Genomic DNA, 15,759 nt, shown 5'->3' with positions numbered 1-15,759 from the left:
CAGACTGAATTTCAAGTCAATATAAAACCACTTTTATTCATTGGATTCTAGTAACCAGAGGTGTGGACTCAACTTGAACTTGAACATCAATGACTTGTGACTTCACTTGGACTTTAACCTTTGGACTTGAAACCTTTCTTCAAAGCCAATCTGGGAGGAGACAGTTATTGACACTTTTCCAGTATGAGATGTGTTGAATACAGCAAGACAGGACAGAAACATTCATTCTGTTGTGGTAAACCATTGGTTAATAGTGCTTGTTGCTATTTTTCTTATCATTAAGTTAAGTCACACAGGTTTTAACAAATAAATACAATTTAAAGGAAGCATTCATCAATTTTGTAAATGTAATATCTTATCACTCTGTTGTTAAGTAGCATTACATTTGTAAAAAGTGCACCATGACTTGTTAAGGACTCAAAACTGAAAGGGCTTTGGGTCTTGACTTGGGACTTGTAAGTCTTGACTTGAGACTTGAATTGGAATTTGATGCAAAGACTTGTGGCTCACTCACTTGTGACTTGCAAAACAGTGACTTGGGTCTGGTTTCATTGGACCTGCTGTCTACTGTTTCAGGTCTGGTGTATGCAAAAGTCATGATAATTTTGAAAATAATAATTGGTCTCTTCACCACCATCATGTTAATCATCGGGGCTGTGAACTAGATTCTTTGGGTGCGTATCAGTTGCTTTTTAAGTTTTACTTTCAGGTCACATTTAGAGGAATGGTAAGTGGACTTGCACTTATATAGCACCTTCCTAGTCTTTCAACAACTCAAAGTGCTTTCACACTACTTGTCACACTTATTCATTCACACACACATTTATATACTGGTGGCTGAGGCTACTATACAAGGTGCCACCTGCACATTCACATGCACTCACACACCAATAGCACAAGTATCAGGAGCAATATGGGGGTCAGTATCTTGCCCAAGAATACTTCTACATGCTGACTGAAGCAGCTAGCGATTGAACCTCAGTCTTACGATCAGTGGACAACATGTTCTCCCTTGTTAAGTTGTATGGAGCTTTAAAAACCAAACAACATTTATCCTTTTGATAGGAATTTTTGTCAACATTTTTCTCTTCAGTTGTCTCATCTTAGCCGTGAGGCCTCTAAATGGCTCTTGTGGGATGACATATGGAGGTTGGTGCCTTCATTTAAGAAGAACTACATACAAGAGGATTTGCAAGAACTCTTTTGGACTTTGCAACACTATCTAAAAAAAGGCAAAATAAAATAAGCATGCATCTCAGAGGACTCCCTGCCCTTTTCTGCATAACAATTAAAAGCTGCTATATGCAGAGTGTTAGGATAACATGCCCTCACTATGTAGTAGTTTAACTTAAAAAATTACATTTAAGAATTGAGAACAACTTTCTGAAACCCATCCTCCCCAAGTCCCCCATACCACTAAGATTTCCTCACAGTAACAGGGCAACCTGATGATAAAGAAGGCCCCTTCTCATTCCCACCTCCACATAATCTGCATTTTGTTCACCCACAGTATACATTATTATTGCTCCTTATCCTGATTTGAACATAGCCTATGCACAAATAACTATTGATCATTTATAAATGCAAAGGTCTGACACTGATTTTTACTGTTATTTCATTTTGATTATTCATTAACATGCTTATGAGTTAAAAAAAACATCACCTAGGTGGATGGTAATTACACATTTCTGGGTAATAAGACAAAGCAATGTGGCCACAAATCGCCAGTGCACATCACAACACGGTTATGCAGGTTTATGTAGGTCACACTCTGTGAACCTGCTGAAAACTTGGTCGAGGTTGATCCCAGATCATGGCAGTTTCAAATCAATTACACTTCCCAGTCCCTCTCAGTCACTCCGACCAAATGCGCAATGCATAGCAATATGGAAACAGAGAAGGACTAATTAGCAATAGTACAGTAACACATTCGTTATGTTAATTACGAAATTAAATTGCACAAGAAATATGAGCCTAATCGCGACTGATCGATTATCAAAACGCATGCATTCATCCGCCTGCATGTCAAAGTAGCTTTGGCTCCACAATCATAACAATATAATGAAAAATGGCTTCCCTGGATCCGAAAATCTAATGACCTAATATCTAATATCCACCATATTTCAATGGTCCGCGCTCTCCAGATTAAAACCGTGTGCTGTGTGCTTAATTAAATCACCCTCGCACAAAGTTGTTCAATGCCACACTAAAGCTGTAGCACGTTTTGCTGGTATCTAGTAATAAAACACAATTTTCGCCCGTTCTTTTGCATGAATTAATTTTTGACGTAGTTATTATTAGCTAGCACAGCTAGCTGCGGCTAGCCACTTGGCGGAACAGCCGTGTGCAGACGCAACGCAGTTCAGCGAAGTGAAGCGATGCTAGTGACCCATACAAGGGTACCCATGCAAAGTTGAGCTGCAAATTTAGGTAGATAAATGTTTGCAGTGGACTAAAACTAAAAGAAAACATATTTACAGACGTGTCAACAAAGTTTGGGGCTGTAATTTTCGGATGCACTGTTTGGTGTAAACTTGCAGTAGCTGTAACGACCTCGCGAGCTAGATTCCAGAACAGAGCCGAAGCTAGCTGCTGTTAGCCTTCAAGCTAAAGCCACAAGCAAGGAGCCAGATAGCGGGGTAGTTTTTGGATTCACAGCATGAAGCTGTGGAGCCTTTGTCGGGACGGGTTGAAGGCTTGTCTCGGTGCTTAATAGTTCCCCGGCAGTGTACGACCACTCGACACAAAGCTCAAGTTGCTGGTTAGCTAACTAACCATAGCATTATCCATCTAGTTAAGAAGCTACGTAGCTAGCACCACCGCACAGCCTGCCTTCCGCCGAGGTGCACTTCCCCCACTCTCCCTCCAGCCGGCTAGCCGCAGCGTTAGTCCGGTACATAAAATGAAGCGACCATCAGCATTTTGGGAAGCTGTGTGGCTGTTTGGATTTTGCTGATGTATGAGGAGACGATATTGTTTTTGTGAGGTGAGCTGTTTTTATTATGGCCTCTTTGAACTTCTTGCAACAGACATACCTAAAGACACATCAACCCTGACCTTAGACCGGGTAATGTTAGCTCTGCTATCGGTAACATTAGCTGTTAGCTTCGACCAGATGGGGCTGTCTACTTGCTGGAGAACTTGCTATGTTACCTGGGTGCTAACTTTAGGTTCAAATATGTTGTTCGTTTGCTGTGTTCAGCGTACGATCCAAAGAGTAGCCGGTTTATATTTTGAAAGTACATGCTCCTGTGCATAAGATTGTGTGTATTTCTCGTAGTTTTGCTTCTTCGGGAGACTTTGTTGCTACGTCACCATCGGTAGTTGTTAGCTTTTCCGTAACAGCCTGTCGCCAGCTACGCGGACCAGGCTATTTGCTGGGCAGAACCAACCCTTTGAAGTAGGTGTTTACATTGAGGAATAGTGCTTAGCTTTGCAATTATTCAACTATAAAACCTCTATAGCTTTCACCGTGGCACTGCAACAAATAGCAGCCAATTCTGGGTTTACATCACACAATAAAAACAAACACGTTCACCGCGAAAGTTAATTTGTAGCGTTAACACTTTTAACGTTAACTTAGCTAGCAGGATGTTAAGACGTTAACTTAACGTTAGCCATCATCATGTCATCACTTTTGCTCTGGACATTACCAACTTCATGTTAAAGACAAAGCTTATTTGGTATATTCATTAACTTTAATATAACACCAGCTAGGTTTTATAGGAGTTAGATTTGACGTTAGTTGTCGAGAAGTGAGTTCGCTGCCAGTGTTGCTGCCACAGAAAACGTTGCGAGGATTTAACGTTAACGCTTCATACAGAAATTCATTTTAGCCATCAGCTTGGTTGTATTCAGTCGTTAACACCTTTGGGTGCCATTTGCTAAACAGCGTTTTAATGTAGTGCCACATATTGTGTAGGTTAAATTAACGGTGCAGGTGTGTTGCATTTTATTTGTGGTGTTTTGGCTGTAATGTTGAAGTACCAACTGAACATACACACTTGAATAATCTTGACAAAGATGTATATACACTGTAATTGGTTTGGTGTGAGAATAACTTGCATATTGATCTTAATTTGTGATTAATTCTGCTCCTGTGGGTTAAAAACACCACAAAAGCGCACGGACTGGGATCGGACTGGGATCTGCTTAGTGTTGCCTCAGTGAGAATTAAAAGGAAACATGTCGAAATGAGAGTGTGATGGTGTTACTTTACAGGAGGTTTTTCTGAATAAGATGGCACAGTTTTTGTTTTGCAACCGACTAAACCGTGCGAGACTCTCGGCTGGATCAATATGTCAGAGCCGCTGACATATTTATTGTCTTTTGAGCCCATTAGATGAGGACAAACAGCCTCACGCCACGGACGATTTTGTCGGTTTTCTTTTAGTTTCCAAAATGTGGATATTCACGATGACACTAACAGATACTGGTGAGGCGGTGAGCTACCATAAGCAAAATATACCATGCGAGTCGAAGCCGATGAGCTCCCTTTAAAGTGTCGCCTGTTAACGGCCTTTAAACGTTAAAAACAAAACACGACTTATTTTTATTAGCTATGTGGATGAATAAATGTTGAGCACTTCCTGCCATGCATTGTTTGTTTTACACTATTTTTGTTAATGGCGTGGATCTCATAGCGGAACTATGATGCGAGCGACAAAGGTTCTGCACGAAAGGAGCTCCGCTGCAACAGGAAGTTCTACACACGGAAGTTGTGTTTTCTTTGTGTATCCCGATTTATGGTTGTTTTATTTGGGGAAAACACCATTTTAGTTTTATCATTTTGTGCTTTTTCACGCGGCAGTTTCACCGATTTGGATTATGCATTGCTTGGTAAATGATAACTTGAATTGTTAAAGCGGTTTCCAATTGTTTTGTCTCCTGTAACCCTCGCGCTATTTTCATGAGTTTGCGAGGAAGCTCGGTTGCATTAGTGCTAACGTTAGTCAGATTAACTCAAGGAAATCATCCAAAGTGAGCACACAACTGCCATGTTTATGTGGTTGCATTGTTGGTTGTAAGTCTTTATGTGAAAAGTGCTTTTGGATGGATAAGGAAGCTAGTGTGGTGTATGCTGTGGTAAAGAAAGATGCATTTTGGGGAATCCTTTTATATGAAAATAAACATATGTTGGCTCATGAAAATGGCATTTTCTCATTTGGTAATTGAGGACCTACATACCACTTAGCTGTTAATTATTTATGGGAGAGAACGTAAATCTCATGCATTTAGCATTTTTTTCATATCATTATCAGATCGAGTCTCTCCATTCATTATGCAGTGATAACAGACCAGTTGTCAATGGCATAGCCAGTTATCAGATAAGATGCCCGCAATTTTTTGCACACTGAGAATAATTTTCGTAAGTTATTCTACTTCTGATTTAGCGTTTAGAAGTTAATTCTATGCATGTTTTTAAATTGCAGATCTCTGTCAAGGAGGTCAAAATCAGTACGGGGGATGGACGAGCAGAAATCAAACTGCGAAGAGAATGACTCTGAACCAACAGGTAATATGATCTTTTTAAAATTTTCCCAATGTCCCAAGGTCATGTATTATGAATGCATAATTATATGTAGTCTGCAGGAAGATGAATAATATCACATTGTGCCTCTGCTCTGAAAGGGGAATGCATATGGTTGAGAACAAAAGGCCATTTTTAATTTTCCTTCAATTGATAATGTTCAGAGAATTTCTTAGAGGTGACAATAGTAACATCTTTATGGTCTTTATTTCTTTTTAACATAAATCATTTCTTTTATCATTCTCTAGCTGATGACAATGCCCCTTCAAAGCAGCTTGTCTCCTCTGAGGAGTCCAAAGCCCTTCCTGCTGCTGAGGATGTGTCTGGTGCTACTACAGCCTCGTCCAGCACACCTCTGTAAGTTCTCAATTCCAGTCATAAAGGATGTCATCCTAACTGTCGTCGTCTATATCTTAAGAATCTGCTTATCAGTGAATCTCTATTTTTACTTTTAACAATTTTGCCTGTGACTTGAACAGAGAGAGCGTTCGAGCCTGTGCGCTTTGTAACTGTGTGGAGCGGAGCCTGCATGGACAGCGGGAACTGAGACACTTTGGGCCATCTTCTGAGCGGCCGACCCTCAAGCCATCAGCTTCCCCACTGCCACAGCCTGGGAATGATGACCTGTCTTCCATTGGATTTTCCGACTCCCCCAGTCTGGCATCACTCTTTGACGACTCAGGTTGAACTCATAACATTATACTATCATATCCCCAGGGCTCCAGACTAAGGTTTTACATTGGTTGCACTGGTGCGCTTCACTTTATCATGTAGGTGCTCCAGCAAATAATCAAGGTGCACCCAAAATTTTGTACTGTGCCTTTTGGTGCAACAATAATCCAGTTTAAGCATTACCTTTTTTTGTCAATTTCCATACACATAGGAAACTTCTTAACTAGGGGTGTAACGGTCCACAGAAGTCACAGTCTACTTCGTCTGTTTAGGAGTCATGGTTTGATGTGAGTTCGGCAAAGCAGGGAAAATTTCTTTTAATTTATTTTGAACTCACGGTAGTGCAAGTGTCAAAGACAGACAAAATGTCTGTTGTTGGGGACAGAGGCACCCCCCCATTGGACAAACCTTGAGCAAACACTTCCCCAAAAGGCAAAAGTTCACAACAGGCTATAAAACTGAAAAGCATCTCTTATGATATAAAATACTAAATAAATAAATTGATAAAATATAAAACTTGTGCATTAGGAGGAGTGTTACAATTAGCTCCGCTGTGGCTGTATGCCAATGTAAATGTGGATTGCTTCAGTAATTTTTTTTTCATTTATTTTGTTCTGCTTTTATATCCAAAGGCTGCCGGAAAGCAGCAGGGATAAGGAGCTGGGCTGGTTTGTATTTTTCTCATCCCAGTGGAACAGCTGGGTGATGCCATGAAATGTGCTTTAGCATGTTAGATATAGTTTAAGTTTATTTCCTTTATTAATCCCCCTGAGGGGAAATTCAATGTTTTCACTCTTGCTTGTCAATTACACACAGGTCCAAAAGACACACACATGCACAAACAGGACCTATACATGAGAGAGATGTCAGAGTGAGGGGGCTGCCCTTGGTGAGGCGCCCCGAGCGGTTGTGGGGGTTCAGTGCCTTGCTCAAGGGCACCTCGGCAGTGCCCAGGAGGTGAACTGGCACCTCTCCAGCCACCAGTCCACGCTCCATATTTTGGTCGAACAGGCGACCCTCCGGTTCCCAGTCCCTATGGACTGAGCTACTGCCGCCCCCACAGATATATTTCCATTCACATTGCTTTACCCTACAGCTCTAGAGAAACACTGATGCACTGTCCTTGTCTTATACACAACTCTGTCTTGGTTGCTATAGTGGCTGACCAGAAAACCTCAGGCTGGTCTTCAAGCTCAACCGTATCATTTGCAATGCTATTGTGTGACTGACTTACACACCATCTCTTGTTTTGCTATCCTCAGCACCTGTTGCTAACAGCCTACAGCTGAAAGTTTCCGGGCTAAACTTGCACTTGTGAACTCTCGTTCTGCATTACATACATTGGTGTAATAAATGTGAAATGCACTGGTGCACCCAATGAAAATGTTTAGTTGCACCTAACAGATTTTTGGTGGCATGTGCCACCAAAATGTTTGCGCTCTGGATCCCTTATTCCATGAGTGTACAATAATTATTATTATTAATCATATTTTAAGGTCCTAGAAATACAGATGCAGAATTGAAATTGGCTAGAAATATCACTGATGTTGGGCTTTGTACTGAACAGGGGGCTGTTTGGTTCATCACTGGTGTGCGGTGTGGTCGGAGGGAGTGAAGCGGATGGAAAATGAGGAGCTGGAGAACGTGGATAAGGCCGTTATCTCAGGGACACAGCGGGTAAGTGCACTGTTGCTAGGCGTGGATGAGACGGTGGTGAGTCAGAATATACAGATTAACAGGCTTCACAAAATCAAACTTTTCACCATTTGGTTGTTTTAGCTTTGCGAATACTGCAAAAGGCTGGGCGCGACCATTCGATGCCATGCTGAGGGCTGCTCACGGTTCTACCACTTCCCCTGCTCAGCGGCCAGTGGGTCCTTCCAGTCCATGAAGCAGTTGGTCCTTCTCTGTCCAGAGCACATAGACAAGGCAGAGGAGTTGGGTAAGAGAATCAGGCATCTTTGATTATCATTACGTAGGACATGCTCACAGTAAGGCTTGTGCCATGCAGACATTACAAAGGTGACGACCAGTTGCAAATATCATCAAACAAGTCCAAAGCTTTGACACTCTCTCAGACTTCCTGTGAGACAACTCAAGCATTCCAAACTGATTTTGGTTCATTGACAGTGGACTCTGCATTTTTATAGTCCTTGTCGTAAAATGTCAGCTGCCTGCATAGTTTGAAAGCTGAAATAAAGCAATCATTTGTACTCTGTACTCTCTAAATGTTGAAATGTTTTCAGCTTTAAAAAAGACTTCCTTTGCCAAACAAAACACTAGGCACCTTTGAGAAGTGGCTACTGGCTACCAACCTCGTGGTTGTTCCCTGCTGACTTTCATGTAACTAACATGTAACGAACTAAGAAGAACTCAGAAGGAAATTGTTCTAATGTGACTTTATTTTTCTAATAACCGTTCATGTGTTTCTTTTTTGTTACAGCAGGTGAGGAGGCTTGGTGTGCAGTGTGTGACTCAGCGGGGGAGCTCACTGACTTATTGTTCTGTACGGGCTGTGGCCAACATTATCATGCGGCCTGTCTGGAGATTGGTGCCACGCCTATCCAGCGGGCAGGATGGCAGTGCCCGGAGTGTAAAGTGTGCCAGACTTGCAGGTGAGTCAAACTACACCTTGTACAAACGACTCAGATGTAGCTCCTGAAAGCTTTGCATTATATTTACAATGTTTTTTAAGACGTGTCCTATTTTACCTGAGCTTTATTTCCAATTTTTAAGATTAATTTGAATAACGTGAATTATTCTTAATTTTCTCAGACAACCGGGAGAAGACTCCAAAATGTTGGTTTGCGATGCCTGTGATAAGGGCTACCACACCTTCTGTCTCCAGCCAGCCATGGATTCTCTTCCCTCTGACCCATGGAAATGCAGAGTAAGTCACATTTGTCTTTCACCTCAGTACAAAGAGATGCCGTTTCTACTGAAACTTGTGTCTTTGATCTTTCCGTTTACATTTTACCCCCTTTGTCTGTATTTTGTCAGAGGTGTCGTGTATGTACGGAGTGTGGTGTCCGTGGACTTGGCCTGCCAGGTTCAGCCCAGTGGTTTGACAACTACACCGTATGTGAGGGCTGCCAGCGTCACCGCAGCTCCATGTGTGGTGTTTGCAGCAAAGCTGCCAACCCATCTGTCACTCTGCAGTGCTGCAGCATGTGCCACAGGTAGGTCTGATGATGAAGCGCAGTAGCTTTCATTGGCGGTGGCGGTCATGTGTGGGCTTGTTGCTCATATTGTCATAAAATATTCCTTGATGATCTGTTTATTGTCTTAGGTGGGTGCACAGTGAGTGTGCTCTACCAGGGGAGCTTCCAGAAGCCAAGTGCATTTGCCGGCTTTGCAAGGAGGATCAGCAGCAGCCTGTCACTCAACAATATATCACGGCAGAGATACAAACAAGGGAAGCGTCTGAAGAGACTGAAGGAAACGTGGATTTAGTAGAGATGACAATCCAAACAGATGCAGATATGGTGACAGAAGAGCACACAGAGGTGACACCAGGACAGAAAGGCACATCAGACATGGGTCAGGCTGAGGCCACGACTGACAAAGAAACACCAATGGACTTGGGTAAGTCTGCGTCGGATGGAACATAAGAAAAAACTTGCGAGACATGCCAGTCACGAATTTTATTGGACTAGTAGAAGAATGCAACTTATTAATATTGACTGCACCTTGATCATAAAGCACAACCTCTTTATATCTCTTATTGTTTCTAAGCACTTGAAGTAGTTTAGCATATTTGATGATGTACTTGCATGATTCTTTCGATTTTTGGGTTATATCCACATGGTTGAATGCACTCATTGCAAGTCATTTTGGATAAAGGAACCAGCCAAATAAATGTAATGTAATTCATGTCTGAGATGTGCCTCTGAAAGTTAACTACTTTGGCTTTAGGGACGGAGTCTGCAGTTGTTGAGACAACAGAAGGTGGGGAGAAAATCATGGAAGACGAGCCACAGGTAGCAACAGAAGAATTGACGTCTGAGGCGCCCGCTGCTCCACTTGAGTCCACAGGTAAACTCAGAACACACTGTAGACATATTTGAAAATGATCACAAAGCAGCACATTATTATTTGTATGATGGTGTGCCGTAACTAATGATAGATTTATAAATGTTAACCACACATTCCTTTAATCTCAAATCTAGAATGTGCAACAAAAGAACAGAAGGCCTCTTGTCTACCTGCTGATGAAGAGAGAGCAGAGGAGGCAGTCAGCCAAGTGACCCGAGCCACCCCATCCCAGGATCCCACAGCAAAGACACAGTCTGACAACCCTAAAGCAGAACCAACACCAGTGTCACAGCAGGGCCCTGAGAACATGGAGGTGGAGAAGCAAGAGGCCACTCCCTCAGTGAAAAAAGAAGTATCATCAGAGTTATTAAACAATGGCTCTGATGGCATGCCTGTCACAGAACCATTCAGTAAGGATCCACCAAAGTTACCAGCTTCTCCTGCCTCTGTGAACAAAACAGAGCATTTGCCCATGGATAATAGGCAGGAAGGAAGTCCATGCCAGGACCCTCAGTCTCCTTCTCCTCTTTCTTTATCAGGAGACACACAAGAGGCCCTCTCTTCTATGGAGATGGAGGGGAGGTTACTACCTCAGTCTGAGGAGGAGGAGGATGAAGAGTATGATGAGCAAATGAAAGGAGAAGGACTTAATGTGGACATAAAGCAGGAACCGCAGGAGCAAGAAGTAAAGCCGGAATTGCTGCTAGATGAGATGTCTAATATGAGCCATGGAGACGAGAGCAGCAGTGGCTTTCTGGGCTCTCCAGGAGAACCTGATCCTCAGCTCTCCATGGAGCTTGGGCTCATTCCTGCTGGTCGCTCACACACGGATAACCTGCTCACTGAGACTGATGACTCGCTTCCCTTCGAACCCCTCAGAAGCGACAGAGAGAAGGCAAAACGCAGAGGATCCCCAGGCCGCTCCCGGGTCAAACAGGTGAGGTCACCATGTTGGTCTGGATTATGTTTGAACAGCTGACATTTTGCTCTTGTTTTTATTTCTAAAATGTCATTGTCACATTGTCACATGACTTGACACTGAAATGGATTTTTCTCTTGGCTTTTAGGGGCGAAGCAATAGTTTTCCTGGGAAGCGTAGACCTAGAGGGGGTGGCGGAGGGAGAGGGCGTGGTGGCAGGTCACGCCTCAAAGCCATGGCCTCCTGCATTGATGCTTTCTTGGTGAGCTCTACTTAACATGCCTTTCGGATGCTCTTTTGTTTTCTTTTACATTTATAATATAGTCATAATCACTCTTCTCACAATTTGTAATTTAATGACACATTTTGGCAGTATGTCTCTAACTGTTGATGTGCTTGTCCACAGCTAAGCATGACCGCAGACACTGGACTAAGTAAGGAGGAAGAAGATGAGGAGGATGACACCATGCAGAACACAGTGGTTCTTTTCTCAAACACTGATAAATTTGTCCTGCTCCAGGTACAGCTCTTGTTGTTGTGTGACATTTTAATTACCCCGTGGCACAACCACAGATGCATCTCTTGGTTTCCTCTCTCATTTTCTCTTCTCACTTTCTCTCCTCTGTTTCAGGATATGTGTGTTGTGTGTGGCAGTTTTGGAAAGGGTGCAGAGGGACAGTTGTTGGCCTGTGCTCAGTGTGCCCAGTGTTACCATCCTTACTGTGTGAACAGTAAAGTAAGCACAATGTTATCTTCTGATGTTTCTTTTTCATTACTGTATTTTTGAAAGCCAGATAGATTAAACCTGTTATCTTCTGTAGATCACCAAGACGATGCTCCGTAAGGGCTGGCGCTGTTTGGAATGCATTGTATGCGAGGTGTGTGGAAAGGCTTCGGACCCCTCCCGTCTGCTGCTGTGTGATGACTGTGATGTCAGCTATCACACCTACTGCTTGGACCCACCCCTGCACAACGTTCCCAAGGGTGGCTGGAAGTGCAAATGGTAAAAAATAATGTAAACTTTAAGAGCACAATGCTTCATTCAGCCTTGTAGCTTTAAATGGGGTCAAATGGAAATGAATACATGTAAATTTGCATATTATGTAAAACACTCATGTCTCAACCCTGCATTAGCAATTCAAAGGCCCATCTCTCTACCTCTTGCTTCTGTAGCAGCAGAGAATATGTTGCACCACTCACATTAGCATCTGTATTTTTTAAATCTTGCATATTAGCTGTATATTTGTTACTGAGTGCTTCACTACTTTTGTGCAGGTGTGTGTGTTGTGTACAGTGTGGTTCCAACACGCCGGGTTTCCACTGTGAGTGGCAGAACAACTACACCCACTGTGGCCCCTGTGCCAGCCTCGTCACTTGTCCAGTATGCAGAGAGAACTTCATGGAGGAGGAGCTGCTGCTGCAGTGTCAGTACTGCGATCGGTGGGTGCTTAGAACGACACGCGCACACTTAGAAACTGAGGTATCCATGAGACCACAGCTAATGAAGACAAGTGGGGAATGGATTATTTATGTATTTTTCACATCATGAATTATTCCATAACATCTTTGATTCGTGGTGCGATTTGTTATGAGAAGTACGTGTATCAATGTATTTCTGTGTGCCTGTGCAGATGGGTCCATGCTGTCTGTGAGAGTCTGTACACAGAGGATGAGGTGGAACAAGCATCTGATGAGGGCTTTGCATGCACATCCTGCACCCCATATGTTCCAAAACCCGTGGGTGAGTCGCGGAACGACACTATTTAAAAATGAAGACACGACTATAGTTTCAAAAATATACATAGGATATTCTTGTATTTACTGATGACATGGCTTTCTTTTGTTTTCCCCTACCTGCTTTTCGTCTTTGTTCACAGTAGTAGAGTCAGCCATTATGGCTTCAATAAAGATCAAAGAGCCAGGTTGGTGGATTTTGGTTATTCATGTTTATTACCACAAGCACATTAAACACTGCCATCTTTTGTTTGTTTGACTGAAATCACTCATATATGCAAATGTCACTTTACAGAACCCCAGTTCTACCGGTTGGAGGGTGTGTGGCTGACAGAGTCGGGTATGTCCCTGCTCCGCAGCATCTCCATGTCTCCGCTGCACAAGAGACGGCAGCGTCGCTCTCGTCTCGGCACTCTGTGCTGTGAAGGAGGTCCTGATGGAATGGATCTGAGGGAGGGTGAAGAAGGGGAAGATGGAAAAGGTTTGCACGCTTTCCGTTCATCCTGGGGCCAATCAACAAGTTTGCTTCCTTTATTGTACGACTTTGTGCAATTTCAATGTTATCTTGTATATCTAGGCTGTGGGGAGCCCATGGAATGTGATACCAAGATGGAGAACCCTGGGAGCCCTGACAGAGAAGGTGGTGCGGAGGGAGGCACTGAAGGCATCGCCGACTGCGAGGGTCTCAAAGGCGGAGCAGAGGAGACAGATGACAGCAAAAAACGCAAGCGGAAACCTTACAGGCCTGGTAAGCTACCCAAAATTTCACAAAACAAATTATAACATCCACATAGATGTCTTATCATTCACAACATGTTAACAAGTATTCATTATAAATTGTACTAGGAATTGGAGGCTTCATGGTGCGACAAAGGAAGTGTCACACACGGATGAAGAAAGAATTTTTTGCCCAGCTGGCTGGAGAGACAACATTAGATGGACAGCCAATAGAGAGAACCATCGAAGAAGGTTAGTAACAACAGTCAAATGTTTCATCCAGTATTAAAATGTTATGATAAACTAACTAAGAAAAGGCACCACAGCTGAGGTGCCAATGTAGAAGGGTCTGACAAAAAAGCAGGGTCATCCAGCAAAAAGTGGATCCTGGCTTAACTTTTCCCACAACGCAATGCCATGTCTGCATGCCATTGACCACTTCACACGCCTCAGTGCAGGGAGCATTGTAATCGCCAAGAAACCCAGGGAGTTTGTGAAACACTTTATTCATTGCTGGTTAAGTGTTCATGGTCCTCCGCGCAGATTATTCAGTGACAGTGGGGGTGAATTCAACAGCGAAGAAATGAGAAACATGGCTCAAAGCTTCAGCATTGATGTAAAAACAACCGTAGCTTGCAGCCCATGGAGCAGTGGGCTTTCGGAAAGGCATCATCAAACCCTCACTGAAATCCTGATGAAAGTTAAAAGAGACAGTGGATGTGGCCCTACACTCAGCCCTGATGGCAAAAACTGTAAACACAAAATGCATGGTTACAGTTCCCACCAGCTGATATTTGCACAGAACCCAAATCTGCCTTTGGTTCCCACTGATCAGCCCCCAGCTTAGAGGTTACAAACACGAGTACTTGGGTAGCTCAGCAGTAAATAGCACTACATGCTGTAAGGAGAGCATTTACAGAAGCTGAATGCTCTTGAGAGAATCCAAGACAGGAGACTAAGTCTATTACAAACAGGTGGATTGTACAGAATGGAAAGGTCCAGGTGTGGTCATCAGCCAAGATGGTGTAGTGAAGTGATATTTGTTAGGAATGGGGGCACCTCTCTTCATGTAACTCCAGGCTTCGCAAGGTTGATGGCCCACAAGCAGTGCTAGAAGAACTGGACAATGAGCTGGAGGGGACTGAAAACCATACCACGCTTCTAGAATCTGGGTTAAATGAGAGTATGACACTGAAAATGAAAGTGAGGAAGAGACACCCACAAATTAGCCGCCTTGCATGCTAATACAGCTCAAAGGAGGTCATTATAGTCTGTCTGACCTGGTGACTTTGAGGTTTCAGCACCTGGTAAAAAGACAGCTCCCTTAAACTGGTGGTGCTCAGTGATTCCTCAATGGGAAACCTCTCAGACGGAGGCACTCAAGGCAGACACCTGGTCATGTTGATGGGAGAGAATGGAAGATTTTCACCTGTATGCTGGCAGTGAAAGTATCAGGAGAGTTGTGTGAAGCACTTTGGCACCTGCTGATGTTGGCATTGACAGTACAGTTTTCCTAGTTAGACTCTACTCAGAACTTATCACAGGTGATTGCACATGGAACAGTTTTCCCACTGTGTGTGTAACAGATAATCACTCTCTTCTTGATGCTGTTACATCCACCAAATCAGTCAATTCAATTCAGTAAGCTTTATTTGTATGACATTTCATATGTGTTGCCAAAGCACAATTAGAACACAAGACAGTGAAAATGCATAAACAGTAAACAGCATGCATCATTACAAATGCATAGACTAAATACGAATCAGTCATCGAAGAGTCTTCACCTTGAAATCAGCAGTGTCAAGGAGCTCACCCACTCTGGGACCATCCAGCAGATCATTTGGATGGTTACCAAGGAGCAGCTTGCTGACTACCTGACAAAGAAGGGCACATCACATGAGTGCTCTCAGTGAAGGTGTATGGTGACTTAACGGCTAAACGGACTAGATAACAAAAACAAAACACTCAGACTTGAGTAGTTAAAGTTGCAGCTTTACACCTATGTTAATCTGTTAAATGTTTTTTTCTTTAAAAAGAAAGGGGAGTTAAGTACTATACTACTGCTGTGCATGTGTGAGTGACGCATGTTTTGTTGTTTTCATGGCTGGCAATTGCCACTGTTGTGGATGTCGAGCATAAGTTAAAGTCTCCA

The 15,759-nt window shown here is 43.1% G+C and overlaps 1 protein-coding gene across 6 annotated transcripts in view; it reads left to right on the top strand.

Annotated features, from left to right (window-relative positions):
- Window positions 1-2,354: 2,354 nt before the first annotated feature.
- The window catches only part of kmt2d (lysine (K)-specific methyltransferase 2D), a 36,640-nt gene continuing 23,235 nt past the window's right edge, over window positions 2,355-15,759 (top strand). For 2 of the 6 annotated variants that reach the window (XM_049580069.1, XM_049580064.1), the window contains exons 1-22: window positions 2,445-2,986; window positions 5,433-5,515; window positions 5,779-5,887; window positions 6,010-6,212; window positions 7,770-7,879; window positions 7,982-8,144; window positions 8,646-8,817; window positions 8,978-9,092; window positions 9,203-9,381; window positions 9,492-9,787; window positions 10,118-10,237; window positions 10,372-11,174; window positions 11,305-11,418; window positions 11,563-11,676; window positions 11,788-11,892; window positions 11,978-12,159; window positions 12,432-12,596; window positions 12,788-12,897; window positions 13,034-13,078; window positions 13,186-13,371; window positions 13,468-13,638; window positions 13,737-13,859. In XM_049580069.1, coding sequence (XP_049436026.1) covers window positions 5,467-5,515; window positions 5,779-5,887; window positions 6,010-6,212; window positions 7,770-7,879; window positions 7,982-8,144; window positions 8,646-8,817; window positions 8,978-9,092; window positions 9,203-9,381; window positions 9,492-9,787; window positions 10,118-10,237; window positions 10,372-11,174; window positions 11,305-11,418; window positions 11,563-11,676; window positions 11,788-11,892; window positions 11,978-12,159; window positions 12,432-12,596; window positions 12,788-12,897; window positions 13,034-13,078; window positions 13,186-13,371; window positions 13,468-13,638; window positions 13,737-13,859 — 3,634 coding nt within the window. In that variant the 5' untranslated portion in view covers window positions 2,445-2,986; window positions 5,433-5,466. The other 4 variants (XM_049580066.1, XM_049580068.1, XM_049580067.1 and 1 more) reach the window with 4 other exon arrangements.

Source organism: Epinephelus fuscoguttatus, linkage group LG7 (assembly GCF_011397635.1).
Source record: "Epinephelus fuscoguttatus linkage group LG7, E.fuscoguttatus.final_Chr_v1".
In the NCBI taxonomy this organism is placed as follows: domain Eukaryota; kingdom Metazoa; phylum Chordata; class Actinopteri; order Perciformes; family Serranidae; genus Epinephelus; species Epinephelus fuscoguttatus.
The sequence above is the reverse complement of the archived record's forward strand: the minus strand, read 5'-3'. Positions and strand labels throughout refer to the sequence as shown.